The following is a 22,031-nucleotide window of genomic DNA, read 5'->3' on the forward strand; positions in this document are numbered from 1 at the left end:
AGCGTTGGTTCTAATCAGGAGCTCAGTCACTGGAAGCTTTACAAATTTAGTCTTGGTCCCAAATACCATTGTTACAGTCTTGTCAGTGTTTAAAAACAGTTTGTTTTGGGAAATCCAGTTTTCGAGTCTCAAAAAGTCAGACTAAAGTATGTGTTGAAGGTCAGAGAGGCTATGACTGTGTGCATATAGGATTGTGTCATCTGCATACATGTGTATTGAGGCTTCCTTACAAGCTGTGGGAAGATCATTAATGAACACTAAGAAGAGTAGGGGCCCCAGAACAGAGCCTTGCGGGACACCACAGGTGATATCCAGGGGGTTGGAGTTAGAGCCTGAGATGGACACATGTTGGGATCTTCCTGATAGGTAGGACTGAAACCAGTTTAAAGCATGTTTCCCTATTCCAGAGCTCTGGAGTTTGTTAAGCAGGATAGCATGATCGACTGTGTCAAAAGCCTTTGCAAAATCTAGGAATACTGCACCAGTGAGTTGTCCCCGTTCCATTCCACACTGGATTTCATTGCAAACTTTTAGCAGGGTAGTTACGGTGGAGTGTTTGGGACGAAATCCAGATTGGAATTGGCTAGGGAAATTTGTCTTGGTGTAGAAATCGCATAATTGGGAGTGGACACATTTTTCCATGACTTTGGAAAGAATTGGGAGAAGAGAGATTGGCCTGTAGTTTGAGACAGTGTTTTTGTCCCCACTTTTGAAGATTGGGACAACTCTGGCAGTTTTCCAGGTCTTAGGGATATGGCCTGCAGACAGGATAGAGTTGACTATGGACGCAATTGGTTTGGCAATGGCTGGGGCACCAAGTCGTAGGAACCTAGATTGTAGTGTATATATATAGTTGTATATATATAGTTGTTCACTTGTATCTGGTAGCCTTCACCTTGAGAAAGGCAGTATTGTACTGCCGAAACGTTAGTCTTCTTGGCACATTAAATCTCTTTGATGATTAAGACCGTGTGCCTGCTTCTTCATTATCTACTGGACTACGTTTGGGACGTCAGGAGCCCCCTAGAACCAGTGCACCGGCAGCTAAGTACCCCCCGTTTACCAGTGTGATTGAGTGGGTGCCCTTCCCTCTATCTTTGGGTAATGCCCAGCACACATCTTCCCATACTTCTGTATAAACATTCGATTGAAGTAGGGGGTCGTGCATTTATCTGAGATATTTACCTCCGTAGGGGGTCCCAGTATTTATGTGGCATTTAAATTTCCAGGTCACGCAGGCCATAAGGGATGACGTCACGGCTTTCTATTGGATTGTGTGACACGGGATATTTAAAACGCAGCCATTTCATTAGGCACACAAGTTCTCTGGCTGCAGAGATACTGATACGCACTACTTATTTATTTATAAAAATGTTTTACCAGGAAGTAATACATTGAGAGTTACTTCTCGTTTTCAAGTATGTCCTGGACACAAAGCTATAACAATACATGGTTCGATACGGAGGTAAGTATCTCCAGAAGTAGGGGTACCTGGAGCTGAAATTATCACAGTTCAGCTCCAGAGACACCCTACTTCAATCCTAGAACTAAAATAACAAACATAAAGATGTAGCGCAAGCAGTTTTTTTGTGCTTTAAGTGGACGCTAAAAAGATCATTATGAACCCGAGTCCCTTAAAGAGTTACATAGTTACATAGTAGATGAGGTTGAAAAAAGACTTCTGCCCATCAAGTTCAACCTATGCTAAATTTAGACAACAGATATTATATCTATACTGTACTTACTTATTGATCCAGAGGAAGGCAAACAAAAAACCCCAGAGACATATTATCCAATGATATCTCATAAGGGGAAAAATAAATTCCTTCCTGACTCCAAGAATTGGCAATCAGATTAATCCCTTGATCAACATCCTTCCCATGTATACTTATTTGGTATATCCCTGTATACCTTTCCTATCTAAAAAGACGTCCAATCTTTTTTTGAACAAATCTATTGTATCTGCCATTACAGTTTCCATGGGTAATGAATTCCACATTTTAACTGCCCTTACTGTAAAGAACCCTTTCATTTGTTGCTGGTGAAATCTCCTTTCCTCCAACCTTAAGGGATGGCCCCGAGCCCTTAGTACTGCCCTTGGGATGAATAGTTCTTTTGAAAGCTCCTTGTATTGTCCCCGAACATATTTGTATATAGTTATCATATCCCCTCTTAGACACCTCTTTTCTTATGTAAATTAATCTAATTTAGCTAGTCTCTCCTCATAAATTAGATTGTCCATCCCCTTTATTAATTTGGTGGCTCTTCTCTGCACTCTCTCTAGTTCCACAATGTCTTTTCTTAGGATTGGTGCCCAAAATTGTACTTCATATTCAAGGTGTGGTCTTACTAATGCTTTGTAAAGGGGCATAATTATGTTTACTTCCCTTCCATCCATTGCCCGTTTGATACAAGATAAGATCTTGTTTGCCTTTGCAGCTACTGCATGACTTTGGGCACTATTGCTAAGCCTGCTGTCTACAAGCACTCCTAAATCCTTCTCCATCAAGGATTCCCCCAATTTATCCCCATTTAATGTGTAAGTTGCCCGTTTATTCTTGCTTCCCAAATGCATAACCTTACATTTATCTGTATTAAACCTCATCTGCCATTTACCTGCCCATGTTTTCAGTCTCTCCAAGTCCTTCTGGAGAGAAATTACATCCTGCTCTGATTCTATAACCTTCCACAATTTAGTATCGGCAAAGATGTAGATTTTGCTCTCGGTGCCAACCTCAAGATCATTAATAAACAAGTTAAAAGCAGGGGTCCCAGTACCAATCCCTGAGGTACTCCACTCACGACTTTAGCCCAACCTGAAAACTTTCCTTTTATATAAACTACTATGGACTCTATGTATTAAGGGCAAAATGTAGACGTAAAGTCATTATTTTGTCGCAACTCGCGCTGAAAAATACCTCAGCCAGGATGCGTCTATATATATATAAATCTTAGCAGCTCCATAGAAATAATAGAAACCCACCACATTGTGTGTGTGTCTGTCAAAAAGTAGTGCTATTGAGATCTCGTAATATACTGTAAAAATCCTCAGTGCCTCATCCAATATGACAAATTACATAGTTAAATCCGTTACAATTTTTGGCTATGTCTACACCTGTTAATGACACGATGTGGGACTTATTGAGCAGGTAGAAGGAGTTAACACAGAATTATATTTGCCTAATGGCGCTGGTCTGTGTATTCAGAAATGTGCGGCTTGCATTATCCTTCTTGACGGTTTTCTGCGTTTCTTTTCTCCTTCACCTTAAAGGTGGAGTAAGTCCTGTTATTTATTTTATCGCTGCATTGACCAAATTCTACAACAGTAGAAATGCACTTAATTAATGTATAATCTCGGTCAGAATATTTTAATTTGTGCTGATGCATCAGCACAATCCACTTACATGATACATAGACCCCCCTTGCACTTATTGTTATATAGAAGGAGTTATAGGGAGTGATTCCATAGAGCAATGTGAGGGGTTCTAGGAAACAGTAGGAGCAATAGGGAGAGGTTACACCAGGGGTGCGCAAACTCTTCCCCCTGTGCCCCTCTGCCTGCTTGCGCCTGCCTCCGCTCGACTCCAGCATCAAATGACGCCGCAGGGTCATGTGATGTCACTTTGCCATGGCAATGTGACGTCACGTGCGGGTTACCATGGCGACGCGCCGCTGGAATGTTAAGGTAAGTAAAGTTACAAAGGCCTCGCACGATCCCCGGCATTTAATTTAAGGGCGTGGTTATATGGAGCAATATGAGTTAGAGCAGAAGTGGGCAACATGATCTAATTAATAATATCATATACTTTTTTTTTCTTTCGAACCCTTTCATTATTTTTCCATGTCTCTTCGGGTAATACCTATCATACATCTCTCCACACTTCTGAACGGAGAGATGTATGCTGGGTATTATTCAAAGAGACAGGAAAAATAATGAATAGGTTTGAAAGAAAACCAAAGTGTGTGACATCACAAGAGGGAAGAAGTTAAAATATGTCAGTTGGCCGGACATATCGCAAGAAGAAATGAACATCTTTGATCAAATATGATACTCAACTAGATTTCTAGGGATATTAAAAGACCAAGACGATGAACAAAAGTAAGATGGCAGGATAAAATCCGAAAATGTGTTATAGTAACGTAGAGAAGAAGCTTGCACTCACAGTACCTGGAAGATCATTGAGAAGTCAACAGTCGATCGTCAAGGGCTTAAGATGAAGATTATGATATATAGAGATAGATATATCTTTTCGTGTGTGTGTCTGTATACACACACACACACACACACACACACACACACACACACACACACACATCACTAACATTCAGGGACCATTTAACACCTTAAGTCATAAATTGATACTGCACAGGGGGAGGGATAGGCTTCAGTCACAGATACATTCCAGGATGCATTGTTTTTACGTAAAAACCTTTCTTGCTTTATCCATTGTAACATTGCCGGAAGAAGAGATCTGTGATCTCGAAAGCTCGCACAAATAAAAGCATTTTGTTTATTATCAGTGGACGGGTGGGGGGGGGGACAGTGGACGGGGGGGGGGGGGACAGTGGACGGGGGGGGGGGACAGTGGACGGGGGGGGGGGACAGTGGACGGGGGGGGGGGGGGACAGTGGACGGGGGGGGACGACAGTGGACGGGGGGGGACGACAGTGGACGGGGGGGGACGACAGTGGACGGGGGGGGGACGACAGTGGACGGGGGGGGGGGACAGTGGACGGGGGGGGGGGACAGTGGACGGGGGGGGGGGGGGACAGTGGGGGGGGGGGGGGGGACAGTGGGGGGGGGGGGGACAGTGGACGGGGGGGGGGACAGTGGACGGGGGGGGGGGACAGTGGACGGGGGGGGGGGACAGTGGACGGGGTGGGGGACAGTGGACGGGGGGGACAGTGGACGGGAGGGGGGACGGACAGTGGACGGGGGGGGACGGACAGTGGACGGGGGGGGGGACGGACAGTGGACAGGGGGGGGGGGACGGACAGTGGACGGGGGGGGACGGACAGTGGACGGGGGGGGGACGGACAGTGGACGGGGGGGGACGGACAGTGGACGGGGGGGTGGACGGGGGGGGACGGACAGTGGACGGGGGACGGACAGTGGACGGGTGGGGGGACGGACAGTGGACGGGTGGGGGGACGGACAGTGGACGGGTGGGGGGACGGACAGTGGACGGGTGGGGGGACGGACAGTGGACGGGTGGGGGGACGGACAGTGGACGGGTGGGGGGACGGACAGTGGACGGGTGGGGGTGGGACAGTGGACGGGTGGGGGTGGGACAGTGGACGGGGGGGACAGTGGACGGGAGGGGGGACGGACAGTGGACGGGGGGGGACGGACAGTGGACGGGGGGGGGGACGGACAGTGGACAGGGGGGGACAGTGGACGGGGACGACGACAGTGGACGGGGGGGACGACAGTGGACGGGGGGGGGACGGACAGTGGACGGGGGGGGACGGACAGTGGACGGGGGGGACGGACGGACAGTGGACGGGGGGACGGACGGACAGTGGACGGGGGGACGGACAGTGGACGGGGGGACGGACGGACAGTGGACGGGGGGGGACGGACAGTGGACGGGTGGGGGGACGGACAGTGGACGGGTGGGGGGACGGACAGTGGACGGGTGGGGGGACGGACAGTGGGCGGGTGGGGGTGGGACAGTGGACGGGTGGGGGTGGGACAGTGGACGGGTGGGGGTGGGACAGTGGACGGGTGGGGGTGGGACAGTGGACTGGTGGGGGGGACAGTGGACGTGAGGGGGGGAGGGGGACAGTGGAAGGGAGGAGGGGGACGACAGTGGACGGGAGGAGGGGGGACGACAGTGGACCGGGGGGGGGACGGACAGTGGACGGGGGGACGGACGGACAGTGGACGGGGGGACGGACGGACAGTGGACGGGGGGACGGACGGACAGTGGACGGGGGGACGGACGGACAGTGGACGGGGGGACGGACAGTGGACGGGGGGACGGGGGGACGGACGGACAGTGGACGGGGGGGGACGGACAGTGGACGGGTGGGGGGACGGACAGTGGACGGGTGGGGGGACGGACAGTGGACGGGTGGGGGGACGGACAGTGGACGGGTGGGGGGACGGACAGTGGGCGGGTGGGGGTGGGACAGTGGACGGGTGGGGGTGGGACAGTGGACGGGTGGGGGTGGGACAGTGGACGGGTGGGGGTGGGACAGTGGACTGGGGGGGGGACAGTGGACGTGAGGGAGGAGGGGGGACGACAGTGGAAGGGAGGAGGGGGGACGACAGTGGACGGGAGGAGGGGGGACGACAGTGGATGGGAGGAGGGGGGACGACAGTGGACGGGAGGAGGGGGAGGGGACGACAGTGGACGGGAGGAGGGGGGACGACAGTGGACGGGAGGAGGGGGAGGGGACGACAGTGGACGAGAGGAGGGGGGACGACAGTGGACGGGAGGAGGGGGAGGGGACAGTGGACGGGAGGAGGGGGGACGACAGTGGATGGGAGGAGGGGACGACAGTGAACGGGAGGAGGGGGGACGACAGTGGACGGGGGGAGGGGACAGTGGACGGGAGGAGGGGGAGGGGACAGTGGACGGGAGGAGGGGGAGGGGACAGTGGACGGGGAGGAGGGGGAGGGGACAGTGGACGGGAGGAGGGGGAGGGGACAGTGGACGGGAGGAGGGGACAGTGGACGGCAGGAGGGGGGAGGGGACAGTGGACGGCAGGAGGGGGAGGGGACAGTGGACGGGAGGAGGGGACAGTGGACGGGAGGAGGGGGACAGTGGACGGGAGGAGGGGGGGGGGGACAGTGGACGGGAGGAGGGGACAGTGGACGGGAGGAGGAGGGAGGGGAACAGTGGACGGGAGGAGGGGAGGGGGGGACAGTGGATGGGAGGAGAGGGGGGGGGACAGTGGATGGGAGGAGGGGGGGGGGACAGTGGACAGGAGCGGGGTTGCTTAAAATTTCTGGGTCCCTCCTCTCCACTCCCCCTGTATGTTTCTCCGCCGCCCCCCCCCTCTCTCCGGCTCGCCCCCCCCTCTCCTCTCGCTCCTCCCCCCTCTCTCCGCTCCCCCCCCTCTCTCCGCTCTTCCCCCCCTCTCTCCGCTCTTCCCCCCCTCTCTCCGCTCTTCCCCCCCCTCTCTCCGCTCTTCCCCCCCCCCTCTCTCCGCTCTTCCCCCCCCTCTCTCCGCTCTTCCCCCCCCTCTCTCCCGCTCTTCCCCCCCCTCTCTCCGCTCTTCCCCCCCCCTCTCTCCGCTCTTCCCCCCCCCTCTCTCCGCTCTTCCCCCCCCCTCTCTCCGCTCTTTCCCCCCCCCTCTCTCCGCTCTTCCCCCCCCTCTCTCCGCTCTTCCCCCCCTCTCTCCGCTCTTCCCCCCCTCTCTCTCCGCTCTTCCCCCCCCCTCTCTCCGCTCTTCCCCCCCCCTCTCCGCTCTTCCCCCCCCCTCTCTCTCCGCTCTTCCCCCCCCTCTCTCCGCTCTTCCCCCCCCCTCTCTCCGCTCTTCCCCCCCCCTCTCTCCGCTCTTCCCCCCCCCTCTCTCCGCTCTTCCCCCCCCCCTCTCTCCGCTCTTCCCCCCCCTCTCTCCGCTCTTCCCCCCCCCTCTCTCCGCTCTTCCCCCCCCCCTCTCTCCGCTCTTCCCCCCCCTCTCTCCGCTCTTCCCCCCCCCTCTCTCCGCTCTTCCCCCCCCTCTCCTCCGCTCTTCCCCCCCCCTCTCTCCGCTCTTCCCCCCCCCTCTCTCCGCTCTTCCCCCCCCCTCTCTCCGCTCTTCCCCCCCCCCTCTCTCCGCTCTTCCCCCCCCCCCCTCTCTCGCTCTTCCCCCCCCTCTCTCCGCTCTTCCCCCCCTCTCTCCGCACTCCCCCCCCCTCTCTCCGCACCTCCCCCCCCTCTCTCCACTCCCCCCCCCCCCCCCATGCGCAGCTCCGGTCCCCACCCTACAGTGTCTGACACACACACAGTGTCACACACACAGTGACACACACACACACTGACACACACACACACACAGTGTCACACTGACACACACACAGTGACACACACACACACACACACACACAGATATGTCACCTCTCCTTCCGGGCGCCGCCATCTTAGGCACTCGGCGCCGCGAGGGAGGAAGGGGGTCCTTCCGGGTGCCGCCATCTTAGGCACTCGGCGCCTGCAGCTGCCTGCCCACTGGCTGTCCCCCCCGCCAGGGAGGGAGGGAAGTGAGCGCCGGGGAGCGGGGGTCCTTCCGGAGGCTGCCTGCCCACTGCCTGTCCCCCCGCCGGGGAGGGAGGAAAGTGAGCGCCGGGGAGGGAGGGAAGTGAGCGCTGGGGAGGGAGGTGAGTGAGCGCCGGGGAGGGAGGTGAGTGAGCGCCGGGGAGGGAGGTGAGTGAGCGCCGGGGAGGGAGGTGAGTGAGCGCCAGGGAGGGAGGTGAGTGAGCGCCGGGGAGGGGGGAAGGGGACAGACAGAGTGTGTGTGTGTGTGTGTGTGGCGCGCCGAGGGGGAAGAGAGTGGCAGTTGGGTGACGTCAGACCCACCAATCTGATTGGCCAGAGGCTGAGGACCAATCAGATTCACCGCAGCTAGTACCAACCTTTCGATTTTATATATTACGATGACGTCACCAGTCGCCAGTAGCGAAAGTTATACTTTAACTTTCAGCTACGTCACTGGCGACAGGGTGATTGATTGGTTCAGAGGCTGTCACATGTGGCGACAGCCTCTGAAAACTCAAATTTAACCTGCTACCAATTTTCCAGACTCTCCGTCGCTGTCACGCTTACTATAAGCGCTGTTGACGGAGTCAATTGTTTTGTTTTCGGACGACGTCTCCGTCGCGGGCGCTATAAGCGCAGCTTATAGTGCCCAGTCAGGTCCCAGTCGGCAAGGTAGCACGCGCCCCCGGCGGGTGGGCGGCGCGTGCACAGCGCTTCACCGCAGATTGCAGTCTTGGGAGAGAGGGAGTGATTGCGACAGGAGGGGGCGTTGCGGGGGTTTTGCGGGGGCGTGGCCATGACCTCACCTGGCTGGTTCGCCCTTATTGGCTGAACCGCCGTCGCGAGTTCCAAATACAAAAAATTTGGATTTGAGAGAACTCGTCGTAGAGGCCGGCTGCACCTTCCGCGCGGAGCTAGGGACTGGGAGCGGACTGATTGGGGGCGGTGCTTGTGCGCTGGGACCGCAGCCTAAGAGATATGTTACTAGCTGATATACCCGGCGTTAGCCGGGATTTAATTTTCCCGCTCCCCCTCTCTCTCCGCTCACCCCCTTCACAGCTGCGTTCCTCCCCCCTTTCACAGCTTTGGCCCCCCGCCCCCCTCCCCCTTCACAGCTTCAATTTTCACCCCCTTGGTCACGGGCCATGACTGGGGGGGGTGGGAGGCATTGACTTGAGAGGCAGTGACTGGGTGGGAGGCGGTGGGTGGGAGGCAGATGGTGTGTTGTCCCCGGCGCGTGTGTTCGCTTACCCCGGTTGGCGGCGGTCGCCCCCCCGGTCCCGCAGTGCGGCGGCTGTGAGCAGTGAGTGATGTGGGCTTAGCGTGTTTCCCCCCCCCCCCTCACCTCGGTCCCTGGCGCGAAGGGCCTGTGGGTAGGCCGTTGGTCAGAGGCGCGCTGTCCCCGGCAGTCGTTCGCCTCCGGTCCCGCTGGGTTAAGAGAAGAGCCGAGTGGGCGGGTGGGTGGAGGGTGTGAGGCTGTTGGATTGTGCGGTGCACAGCGTGTGGGTCGCCACTGTCTCAGAGGCGCACTCGGTGTGAGGGTGGTGTTAGTCTCACGGCCTGCCTAGCCCTGGCCGTGACGTCACCCCACCCCGCAGGCCAATCAGAGCGAGCGAGAGGCGTGGCTTTGATTGGTGGTGGCTGTGAGAGTCTCCGGTAGATTGTGTACATTTAATATAGTTGATGGATTAACTCTTAGAATAATCTTCATTTATATATTAAAGTACTGTAGGCTGTAGATGTTGGTGAAGGAGACACTGAAACCCATAAGGGGACTTGCAGCCAATCAGGAGCGTAGATTCCAAGCACCAAACCAACAGCGGCAAATTCAAAGATGCTCTGTACTTAATAGACGCGAGCCGGCTTCAAGGATTTTTAACTCAGAAACGTTTCTAAGTCCTGCTTTTGAGAACGTAGCGGTCGTGACTGGCATTGCATGACGAAATCAGTTCCAGGACGTTCGTAAGTATCTACCGGTCAAGGAAAAGGGCTCCTACAGAGGTCATTTTTGTGAATTTCGTTTAAAGGATAGATTTATTCGTTAGCCCTGTTCCCAGTAAGTGTGTTAACCGTGTAAATTGTGGTACATTGTGTGTATGTCTTTTCCTGAAATAAATTAAAATTTATTTTACCTCCTTTCTTTGCTCAATCAATGATCCCGGTATAAAAAGGTGTTGATAAACCTGATCTCCCGTGACACCCAATACTCCACATTCTGCGCCTAACTTTTCTCAAACGGATAAGAATATAAGGAAACCTAACGTTTTATTTTCTTAGGAGTACTGTAGGTCAAATGATAAAACCGTGTCTGTCACGCCATGACAAAACTAATGGAAAGAAGGACCATGGCCAAATGCATGTGAATGTGGCAGAGATTAATTGACATTCATGTGTGTCCCTGGGAGCTAAAATGGAGGGAAGGTTACGATACTGCAGTAAAATCAGTGTCTAAAGGTGCAATATGACATTTTTCAAATATAGCATGCTTTGTATATATATATATATATATATATATATATATATATATATATATATATAATATATATATTATATATATATATATATATATATATATATATACAAACCTCTGAATTCTCTGAGACAAAAGGTAGTGAACTTCACTGGCATGTTGCTTATTAACAGGGTGTTTCTGCTATATTTCATTATTACGTCTACAGTATGTGAATGGCACAAAATGCTGACACGACTTTGGGGCCTATGCACTAATCACCAATAAGTCACTTATCGCCACCTTATCGCCAAAAAAAGCCTACTGCTATTCAGTAAGCCCTGATAAGTCGGCGATAAGAGAACTTATCGGCAAATTTCTTTGCCAAAAAAAACACCAAACACGTCCATTGATCCCATTGGTTGCTGTACCATGTGATAGGCGACCTTAGTTCAAAAGGATGTGACATCATCCCTTAAAGTGACGTCACATACTTTTGAACTAAGGTAACCTATCAGGAGAAACAATCCAAAGATGTAAAGCGGTGCACAGCTGAAGAAACGCGGCCAGCAGCCAAAATTCAAAGGTTAAAAATCATTTATTGGACAACATAGTAACGGGGAAACACACTCTAACGCGTTTCAGGCAAACACCCTTTCTCAAAGGGCGTTTGCCTGAAACGCGTTAGTGTGTTTCCCCGTTACTATGTTGTCCAATAAATGATTTTTAACCTTTGAATTTTGGCTGCTGGCCCGTTTCTTCAGCTGTGCACCGCTTTACATCTTTGATTGTTTCTCCTGCTATGACCGATCGACATGATGCACGCAAGGACAAGGAGCTGCTGTATGTGAGTACTGTGTCTCCTCCTCCATGGAGGAGTCTTTGACCGGTAACAGTGTTGCTTATTGAGAGTTCTGTCTGGTGAAGTACTACAAGAATTTGATACACTTACAAGAAGAAATGTATCCACCTCATGGACACTTAGAACTACATCCTATCATTATAAATACTTAACATTGGGTCCAGTACTTCACTTATCCAGCGTTATTTGGCTTCTTCTCACACGCATGTGTGTTTAAACTTCAACATTTATACATGTATATGTATCTGCTATCCTGAGCACTGCTATTTGGAACTTCGTTTCTATACTATCTACCTAAGGTAACCTATCACATGGTACGGCAACCAATGGGATTGTCTTCAATCCCATTGGATCTAATACCATGTGATATGGCCATGTGGTTTGAAGGATGTAACGTACCTCCCTTGGAGATGACGTGACTGTCACGGGAGACCAGGTTTATCAACACCTTTTTATACCGGGATCATATGATTGAGCAAAGCAAGGAGGTAAAATAAACTGTAATTTATTTCAGGAAAAGACATGCACACTGTTGCAGGGTACAGGCAACTACACACGCGGGGTCTCTTGACAAGGCTTATTTATTGAGCCTTAAAACATACAGCACACAAAACAAAATAGCTTCTTTTCAGCAGACAAAACAAAATGGCTTCTCTTCAGCATGGCAAACAAAGCAGCTTCTCTTCAGCATGCAGGACACAGACAGTTCATAAAACATGTACTTTGCAAACAGACCTTCTAGCAGTAATCTCCTCAGTATTTCAGTCCTCTCTCCTGACCAGCTAGCCTGCATGTGTGCACAGCCTGGGGATTTTAAAACACCTTGATCATGCAGCTGGTGTCAGACTAATTAAGCAGCCCTTCCCAACTTAACCTCTTCAGTGCTGCACTGCAAGCCTAAACATAGGTTTGCCAGGTATATGGCTGGTGACGTTCATTCACCCTGTCACATTCCTCCCCTGTTAGTGTGTGGCTGGGGCCACGCACGGCTGAAGCCCGATCATCCACCCCTTCTCTAGAAAAGAAGTCAGCATTAGCATTTTCTTTTCCAGGCCTGTGCTGAATCTCAAATGAGAAGGGTTGGAGGGCCATATTCCACCTAGTCAATCTAGCATTGGAATCCTTCATACTATTTAACCACTTTAATGGAGCATGGTCCGTCACCAGAGTAAAATGGACTCCTGTCAGGTAATGCCTCAAAGCCTTGATTGCCCACTTTACTGCGAGGCACTCCTTCTCAATCACTAAGTAATTTTTTTCCCTCGGGAACAATTTCCTACTCAGGAAAAGGATAGGGTGTTCAACTCCCTCAAACTGTTGTGACAACACTGCCCCTAGCCCTATCTCTGATGCATCGGTTTGCACTACAAAAGGCCTGTTGAAGTCTGGGCTTCTAAGGACGGGACACCTGTTAGACACCTTTTTATGTCCTCAAAGGCTCTCTGGCTTTCCCTTGACCATACCACTTGTGTAGGGGCACACTTTTTTTTTGTGAGGTCTGTTAGTGGGGCTGCAACTTCCGAGTAGTTGGGGATGAACCTCCGATAGTACCCTGCTAAACCCAACAGGGAGCGTACCTGCGTTTTTGTTTTGGGGGGTCGGAACTTCTTTCAGGGCAACTACCTTGTCGGCTAGTGGCCTTACTTTTCCACCTCCCACTGCATACCCTAAGTATTTGGTTTCCGCCTTACCAAAGGCACATTTCTTAGGGTTGGCTGTGAGCCCTGCCTCTCTTAGAGATTTGAGGAAAGCTTTCAGCCTATTTAGATGGGCCCGCCAGTGTTTACTATAAATGACAATGTCATCTAGGTAGGCTGCGGCATAAGCCCTATGGGGTCTCAGCACTTTATCCATGAGTCTCTGAAATGTGGCTGGGGCTCCATGCAGTCCAAATGGCATTGTCACAAACTGGTATAAACCCATGGGAGTGGCAAGGGCTGTTTTGCATTTGGACTTTTCCTCTAAAGGTAATTGCCAGTATCCTTTTGTTAAGTCCAGCGTGGATATATATTCCGCGTTACCAAGGGCGTCAATTAACTCGCCCACCCTTGGCATCGGATATGCGTCAAACTTGGATACCGCATTGACCTTTCGGAGGTCTACACAAAATCTTACCTTCCCATCGGGTTTAGGGACCATAACTGGTGGACTACACCACTCACTGCATGATTCCTCAATCACTCCTAAGTGTAACATTTCTTTTACCTCGTTCTCTACCAGGGCCCTACGACTTTCAGGCAACCTATAAGGACGGGAACTTACTTTTACCCCAGGTGCTGTCTCGATCACATGTGAAATTAAATTAGTTTGCCCTGGTAAATCAGAAAAAACATCATGGAATTGTGTAATTATTTCTAACAAGTCCCCTTTTTGTTCAGAGGACAACTGTCTACCCATTGGGATTTTATCGTCACCCACGATGTTCTCCCATGGGAGCTGAGGACCCAAATCCATTTCCTTCTCCACGGGGTGGATGAATAGAGACAGCTGCATCTTCCAGGGTTTCAGCAAGTTCACATGGTAAATTTGTTTACCCTTCCTGGACCCTGGTTGAGCGATCTCGTAATCCACATCACCCGTGCGGCGGAGTACTTCGAATGGTCCCTGCCATTTGGCTAGGAGTTTGCTCTCACAACTGGGTAACAACAACATCACCTGATCTCCTGGGTGAAACACTCTCATACGAGCATTCTGATTGTAATGTCTCTCCTGACTGTCCTGGGCTGATCTAAGATTCTCCCTAGCAAAATGGCCGACCACATCTAGGCGCTTCCTAAGGTCCAATACATATTGCAGGGTATTCTTAGAAGGGGACCGCTGTTCCTCCCAGGACTCCTTTAGGAGGTCTAGGATACCCTGGGGTTGGCGGCCATACAGCAGTTCAAATGCAGAGAATCCCGTGGAGGCCTGGGGAACTTCCCGCACTGCAAACAGCAGAAAAAGGAGAAGTTCATCCCAGGCTCTCTTCTCTGAATCTACAAATTTCCTCAGCATCCCTTTTAGAGCTCGGTTAAATCTTTCCACCAATTTGTCAGTCTGTGGATGGTAGACCGATGTCCGAAGAGATTTGACCTCTAGTAATTTTAAGACAACCTGCATCAGTTTAGCCATGAAATTTGTACCTTGGTCTGTCAACAATACTTTTTGGAGCATGCGCTTCTATGTCTTTTCTTGTATAAATCATTTTGGATGTGGTTGTGTCCAATTAGAAGCTGCTGTGACTGCACCTGTGAATATCCTTTTTTGAGAATCAATATTCATTGATTTTAGAGGGTTTAAAAAAACATCAATACGTTCAATTTATTAATTTAGATAATTAAAAAATATATATTATCTCCATTGTAGTTTTAATGTGTATGTGAACGTGGAAAATATATAAATTATGCATTTAGTACTGATTGTTCATTATATATATATATAAATTAATTAATAGCCGCTCCCCATAACTGCACCTATTTGTCCATGTAACCTCTCCCTATAACCTCATACCGTTTCCTATAACCCCTCATATTGCTCCATGTAACCCCTTCCTATAACTCCCCTATTGCTCTATATTAAAATAAGTGCACAGGGGTCTATGTATCATGAAAGTGGTTTGTGCTGACACATTTGTAAAATAAAATATTCTGTCTGAAATGAGAGAATTTGGTCAATACTGCGATTTAAAAAAAAAAAAATACTTGCACTACTACCTTTTTAAGGTGACGGAGAAAGCCGCCCAGAAGAATAATGCAAGCTCTGCATTTCTGAATACACAGACCTGCGCCAATGGGCAAATATACTTCTGTGCTCACTCCTCCCACCTGCTCAATAAGTCCCACATCTTGTCGCAAACATGGCCAGAAATGGAGCTGCTAAGATTTATATATAGACGCGTCCTGGGGCAGATATTTTTCAGTGTGAGTTGCCACAAAATAGTGACTACATTTTGCCTTTAATACATAGAGAATATAGTATTTATGTAACTGCTGCATTAAGGGACTTGTGTTCATAATGATTCTGTAGTGTCCACTGAAAGCAGCAAACCGTGAAATCTTATGGTTTTTTTTTTAATAAATCAGTTCTGTAGTATTAGTTAATGCTTGCTGCATGTTAAAAAAAAATGTATTATTCAACTTTGAATGCCATTTTAATGAGTTTGAAAGCATCCTTTGACTTTCCATTGCAGGCTTTAGCACACCTTCCCAGCAGTGCGTGAGCTTTGCAACACTTTCCTGTTTGTGAAAATTTGTCGCCAATGATCCCAGCAGTTTGAGCTGCAAACTGTAACAATAGATAATGTTACCTTAGTAATATCAGAATACATTGTAGCTGCTGAGTTACATTGACTGAAGGATTGATTGAAACTGAAAGGCAGCCATTATGTTAGGCACACAATCAGGATTTTGACAGATTTATAACAGAAGCACCTAATGATTGCCAGCCTTAGGTAAGAATGTAGAATTATACATTGTCACATGCTTTACATATATTAATAAGAAGAAGGGGGGGGGGTGTAGTATTGCTGATTGTAACAGCATGGTGTTTATATACAAATCTCAATATTAAGCTCCTTCCCCCCTCCTTACAGAGTGTGAGAGAGAATGGAGCTGAACACGACCAAGGCGAAAGTCCCAGCCTTCCTTTCCAACCTGGGGAAAGCCACCCTGAGAGGGATAAGGAAATGCCCGCACTGCGGCACCTACAACGGGACCCGCGGCCTGAGCTGCAAGAACAAGACCTGCGGCACAGTGTTCCGCTTCGGTAACCGCAAGCAGCCGAGCATGGACGCTGTCAAACTGCTGACGGGGTCCGACCTGCAGGTGTACTCGGTGAGGAAAAGGGACAGGGGAAATGACCACAGGTGTCTAGTAGTCCTTGGTCTCTCAGAGACCACTTTACAAACGACAAAAGAGACTTTCATCACCCACATCAGCTCGGGTCGCTGCTTCGCCCCATCTTGTTTAAAAGCGACGTCTTGCGGCGTGGTGAACGAGTGCCAGCACATCAAGATGGCTATTAACTGCGGCAGGCAGGCAGAGCCTCTGCTCATCAAAAGCGCAGTGCTGAACGCCATGCAGATCCCATTAGAGACCAAGCAAAGCATCTGGCAGCTGGCAAATGAGTCGCCAGGGCCGCTGATCCAGAGGGTCACCAAGTCCGTCCTGGCCGTCAAGTGCCAAGCGAGCCAGCAGAACAGCCTTGGTTACCTCCACGCGTCCTTCACACGGAAGGCCAACCCGCAGAAAGAAGCAGGTCACGTCTTCCTATGCTCCTGCAAGCCCCAGAAACCAGCGAAAACAGCGCCAGTCAAATCTGACCCGGAGGACAAGTGCATCCACTACTACGCCTGCCTCGGAGCCTTTGCCAGCGATGAAACTCTGGCAGAGGAGTTCACAGAGTTCTTCTGCTTCTTGTCCGGCGGTAGGTGTAGGTTTATGGAGCAACTTCCTTCTTTTTCAGAGGATGTTGTTAAAACGACTGTATTACTCATCTCTGTAGTTACCCTGCAGCTCCACTGATTTCTCTTAATGGATCAGCACGAGACGTCTGTATAGAGGCACACAAACCTCTGGTCTCCTCCTTCAGATGTACTTTTAGATTAACAGTACAAGTATACTTTAAGAAGAGATTTGTACAGTTTGGTGTATACTCTGAAGAGGTCTCACTGTATTACAATGGTTCACCAACTTTTTGTGCTAGGTGTATTATAATAATAATGTTTTTTGCCTTGTATGGTGCTGACAGTGTACACAGCACTGTACATAGCATATATATATTTTTTTAATTTGTAGGCACCAGTCCCTGCCATGTAGAGTTTACAATCCTATATTTTTGATGGGGTTATCAGTTTATTATTCAATTTGCTATAAATTCAACTTCAATTTCACTAATATCTGTCACTTTTGCTTTCTTTCGCCGTCTTTTTGTTACCCTATAATATCCCTCTTTTCCCCTGTCTGCATCTCACCCCCTCTTATTTCCCCTGATGCCCCCCCAGTTTGGGACACTGCCGTACCATATGCAGATCCACCACAGATTTCCTAGCGGATGTTTCTGCCGTTTTTTGATTTTGAATCCCACAATGCTGCCCTAAATATTTTTGGGGTTGCACAAAGCTTGCACAGCATTGCTGTGTATTCACATTCATTGCGTGACCCTTGTGTGTTTCAGGTATCAAGGAGGTCACGGTTCCAGCAGCAGAGTGCAAAATGGAATCCGCTGTGCAGGACCTGGCAAGCGCAGCGTTCAAACCAAAGATGCGGAAAAAGAATGAAGTGGCTGGTAAGGTTTTCATTTTTTTCTTTTATTTTTTTGCCGTGCTTTCATCCCCTACACAGACAGACCGCGTCTTTCCTAGGAGACCCTCAAACATGGGAGAAGGAGCGTGGCTCAGTGTGTAAAGACACTGACTCTAAAACAAGAAACAAGTAAATCATTATATTAAACAATGGTGAAGGTGAGTAACGCGCGTACAGAATATAAAATGTAACAGAGCAGGGCATGCATTAACCAGCAAAATACCACCGCCAAGGTAGGAGTTCTCGTGGGTGAAGATCGTCGTAAATCACTGGATTTGATGAAAGTGGATCACTTTTCTCTGGACAGTAGGTTGGGAGATTCGAACCAGGTTCCAGCCAGTAAACGGTAGATGCAGAGTAGATATAATCCTACACCCTGATGAAGTATGGTTATCCGTACGAAACGCGTAGGATTATATCTCCTCTGCGTCTACCGTTTACTGGCTGTAACCTGGTTCTAATCTCCTGACCTACTGTCCAGAGAAAAGGGATCCACTTTCATCGGATCCAGTGATCTACGACGATCTTCAGCCACGAGAACTCCTACCTTGGCGGTGGTATTTTGCTGGTTAATGCATGCCCTGCTCTGTTACATTTTATATTCTGTATGCGCGTTACTCACCTTCACCATTGTTTAATATAAATATTTACTTGTTACACTATGAGTTGTGCGCTTTTCTTTTTTTCTTGTTCTAAGTGTTTAGATGCTGAGCCATCTTTTGAATTAGCAGCCGAGTTCATTATTCCTTTGCTCAGGATATTTTTCCACACCACTGGTGCATATTGTTTCCACCTTTTTTTTTGTATACTGACTAAAACAATGACACTGAGTTCAAATCAGAGGACCCTGGTTGAATTCCCAGTGTCGGCTCCTTGTGACCTTGTGCAGGACACTTTACTTCCCTGTGCCTCAGGCACCAAAAACATAGATTGTAAGCTCTATGGGGCAGGGACTGTGTCTGTAACAATCCTATGTACCGCGCGCTATACTGTAATTGTGAAGTGCGCTATATGAAATAGTTACTATTATATTTTATTACTATGAAAATACATACAAATGACTTGTTATAGTGCCGTTCATGGAATTTACAGTGATGCCTTCTGATCCACTCTCTTTTTTTTTCTTTCTACTTTCTAACACTGCAATGTAGACACCCCCACACATTAACGCTTTTTGGTACAATTCCGTGTCCTGGAGAACTTACAATATAATTATTGGTGCCTGATGCCCTGAGAGATAAAGCGACATGTCCAAAGTCACACTGAGCCAATACCGAGATTGGAACCAGGTTTACCCAGCATTTAATGGCTGTTGCTCTTTGAGTGCCAGTAAATTGACAATGCGCCTACTTCTCCCCTGCCCCAATTTTATGCTCTTCTTCAAAGCAGATTACCAACCTTATTTTTATTTCCCAGCTGTTTTTTAAAATTTAATTTTACATTGGATTTCTGAAAGCCCAAAGCCTGCAGCGGACTGTCCACAAGGCAACCTCTGCTGTTTATCATCTGCTCCACCAGGCAGTTTAGAGCTATTTTCCTTGTAGACTTCAAAGAGAATTATCAGAGAAACTGTCTTATCCTGAGCTTCTCTGATCATGCTCCTTGGACTCAGTGATGTGACATGTTAACTTCTGTTTTACACTCAGCAAAAGTTGGTGACTTTTATGTTTGGTATCAAGTTACCTGTCCTTGTTCCAGAGAAGAGTCTATGACCTTACAGAAGTGTCACTTGAAGTGTTCATTTGGTGGCTTCTCATTGTGTGTTTAAGGCACAAACTCAAACAGCCAGGACCTGGGTCACTCTAACCTGAGGAAAAGCGTCCTGAAAAAGCCAGCCACAAGCCCCACTGCGAAAAGGCAAGGTAGGCTCTTTAGGATAAAGATAGCCCTAAAAGGAGACTTCATTATAAACGGGCGTCTGTCTCGCTCATGGTTGTCACATTGTATGTCTGGTTTGGAAATTGGGCAGTAGTTACGTTTTATGTTACAAGACACGAGCAGTCCTAATGATGGTCTTTTTCTGATCCTTATCCCAGACTCTGTGTGGAATGTTTTACTTAATTGCTTATTACATATCCTACATCAGTGTTGAGTCTTCAAAGTATTTCACAAATAAAAAGAACAAAGTCAGAGATCAATATTAGACATTTATAGAGGGGGAGAGGCGATGGGGAGGAGGAGGGGGAACTCGCAGGGCCACTGACGGAGATGACTAGTCTTGGGCCCCTGGGACTAAGCGGCCCTGCCTATTATGACATTGTGTTTTAAGTTGTACCTGACTTATACTTATCCCCCACATTGTACTGCGCTGTGGAATATGTTGGCGCCATATATAATAATTGGGCATTTTACATCTCGGCTTTCGGGCTTTTTAAGCACATCTCTGGATATTTAAGCACATCTTGGGCTAATAAACGAAAACCTGATATACACCTCAAATTCTAAACCAACCATTCAAAATGTTGCAGAAGATGTTGCATGATTTTCAGAGGGACCAGCAACACATTGGCAAGCAAAGGGATTCATCTATGTAGTTATCTGGCCACAATGAGACCTCACTGAGCCTGTTAATCCTCATTGAATTTCAATGGAGAGAAAACAAGGCTTAATATATTTAAAAGGGTCTTCATTTTCTCTCCCCCGGTCCTCAGGGTGTAATCAACTGATGGACGAATCTCAGGTGTCCCTGTCCTTCCAAACCTGGCTGGCTAGTGTGACAGAGAGGATCCATCAGACCATGCACTACCAGTTTGATGGTAAGGCACGGCTCGTCTTCTGCACAAACACGTCTCTGTCTGCCACCCCTTTTCTTTTCAACCTTTCACTACTACCAGATGGGCCCTGGTGAAGAGGTTAAAAGGTTGTAAACCACACACAATCCCCTTGTTTTTATTTTCCCTTCCTTTCTCTTTCTTTCTCACTCCCTTCTTCCTCTCTCTTCCATCATTTCTTTCTATGTCTCACTTATTCCCAATGCTGGAGAATAGATTTGCTCCATTCATATGGATGGGACACAGGTGTTCTCCAGCACAGGAAAGCACCTCTATCTACCTGTATATATGATATCTGTAGCAGCCCCTTTTTGTGTTGTCGGTGTTGTTCTCAGGTAGACCCGAGCCTCTGGTTTTCCACATTCCCCAGTCCTTCTTTGATGCCCTGCAGCAGAGGATTTCATTGGGGAGCACAAGAAAGAGACTTCCCAACGGTACAACAGGTACAGACAATAACAGACGGGTCATCTTACCTGGTCCATTTATCTGTGTAATAATTGGAGAAATGTAATTTCCCTTAGATCAGCAATCCTGCTATACAGTGTTTTATCAGAGGGGCCCTCTGGAGCTAATCCACATTATTACTTCCACTTACAGGGAAGTACCTTAGTCCCTTTGCTTTGCTGGGGACTCGGGGAATGGGCCAGAAGAAAGGGTAGTTGACCCCAAAATGTTGCCCCCCGCATCTTCTCTCCACTCTTTCCATTAAGAGTTGTTTACCCTTCCGCACCATTCAGTGATACCACTTCCCCCACTCCTTCTCCTCCCCTCCCTCCCTCCCCCACAGGCTGTGCCTGTTTGTTGTACCATTTTTTAGCCCGTATTCTTTGTTCGCCCTTTGTTGCGGTGTGTTACTTTGCTGTGTCAATATATATTTAATCATTATTTACGCATACCACGTTTTCGTGTATTCATTGTGAGTGCGGGGGACATCAGTTTTTGGGGAGGACTGGGGATCCCTCCACAGTTCCCGTGCACCTATTCTTACTATATGACTTTCATTTATTACATAGGAAGTGCTGCCTATAACTAGATACTTTTTTTAAAATGATTATTCTTACCAGTTTAGTCTCCTGTGTTTCTTCAGGGGATTTAAATGGCGGTCCAATAGGAAGCCTCAATCAACAATGATGGTTCTTCGAATTGGCCCGTGGACCTGTGAGATTTGGTGGCCATTTTGTTTCCCCTAGAGTGAGCTTTAGCACCAGTTACTACACCAGTTAGTATCATGAGAGCCAGGGGGTTTCCAGCGCTAAGGATAGTGTGGTTTAGCTTCTGCGGACCCCCATTTCCATTCTTGTCAAAAAAATAAACAAGCAGCAGCTTTAAAGTATCTTTTAATAAATCATGCTTTTCTCCAGTAACATTACTATTCAAGCATATCACTTACATATGTTGGTGTTTGACTAATAATGTTTTTTTTTGCAAACTAAAGACTATGCAAAGCTAACCATTTTCCTGAAAACTTTGAGGACTGGCAAA

The 22,031-nt window shown here is 48.9% G+C and overlaps 1 protein-coding gene across 2 annotated transcripts in view; it reads left to right on the plus strand.

Annotated features, from left to right (window-relative positions):
• Positions 1 to 22,031, plus strand: part of C5H2orf42 (chromosome 5 C2orf42 homolog) — a 30,431-nt gene that overhangs the window by 2,727 nt on the left and 5,673 nt on the right. Inside the window, exons 1-6 of one of the 2 annotated variants that reach the window (XM_075601340.1) lie at positions 15,905 to 15,926; positions 16,068 to 16,900; positions 17,651 to 17,761; positions 19,548 to 19,640; positions 20,430 to 20,534; positions 20,885 to 20,992. In XM_075601340.1, the coding sequence (XP_075457455.1) occupies positions 16,081 to 16,900; positions 17,651 to 17,761; positions 19,548 to 19,640; positions 20,430 to 20,534; positions 20,885 to 20,992 (1,237 nt within the window). In that variant the 5' untranslated portion in view covers positions 15,905 to 15,926; positions 16,068 to 16,080. Of the gene's footprint in view, positions 1 to 15,904; positions 15,927 to 16,067; positions 16,901 to 17,650; positions 17,762 to 19,547; positions 19,641 to 20,429; positions 20,535 to 20,884; positions 20,993 to 22,031 lie in introns of those variants that run through there. The other variant, XM_075601339.1, reaches the window with a different exon arrangement.

The sequence above is a fragment of the Ascaphus truei genome, chromosome 5 (genome assembly GCF_040206685.1).
Source record: "Ascaphus truei isolate aAscTru1 chromosome 5, aAscTru1.hap1, whole genome shotgun sequence".
NCBI classification, from domain to species: Eukaryota; Metazoa; Chordata; class Amphibia; order Anura; family Ascaphidae; genus Ascaphus; species Ascaphus truei.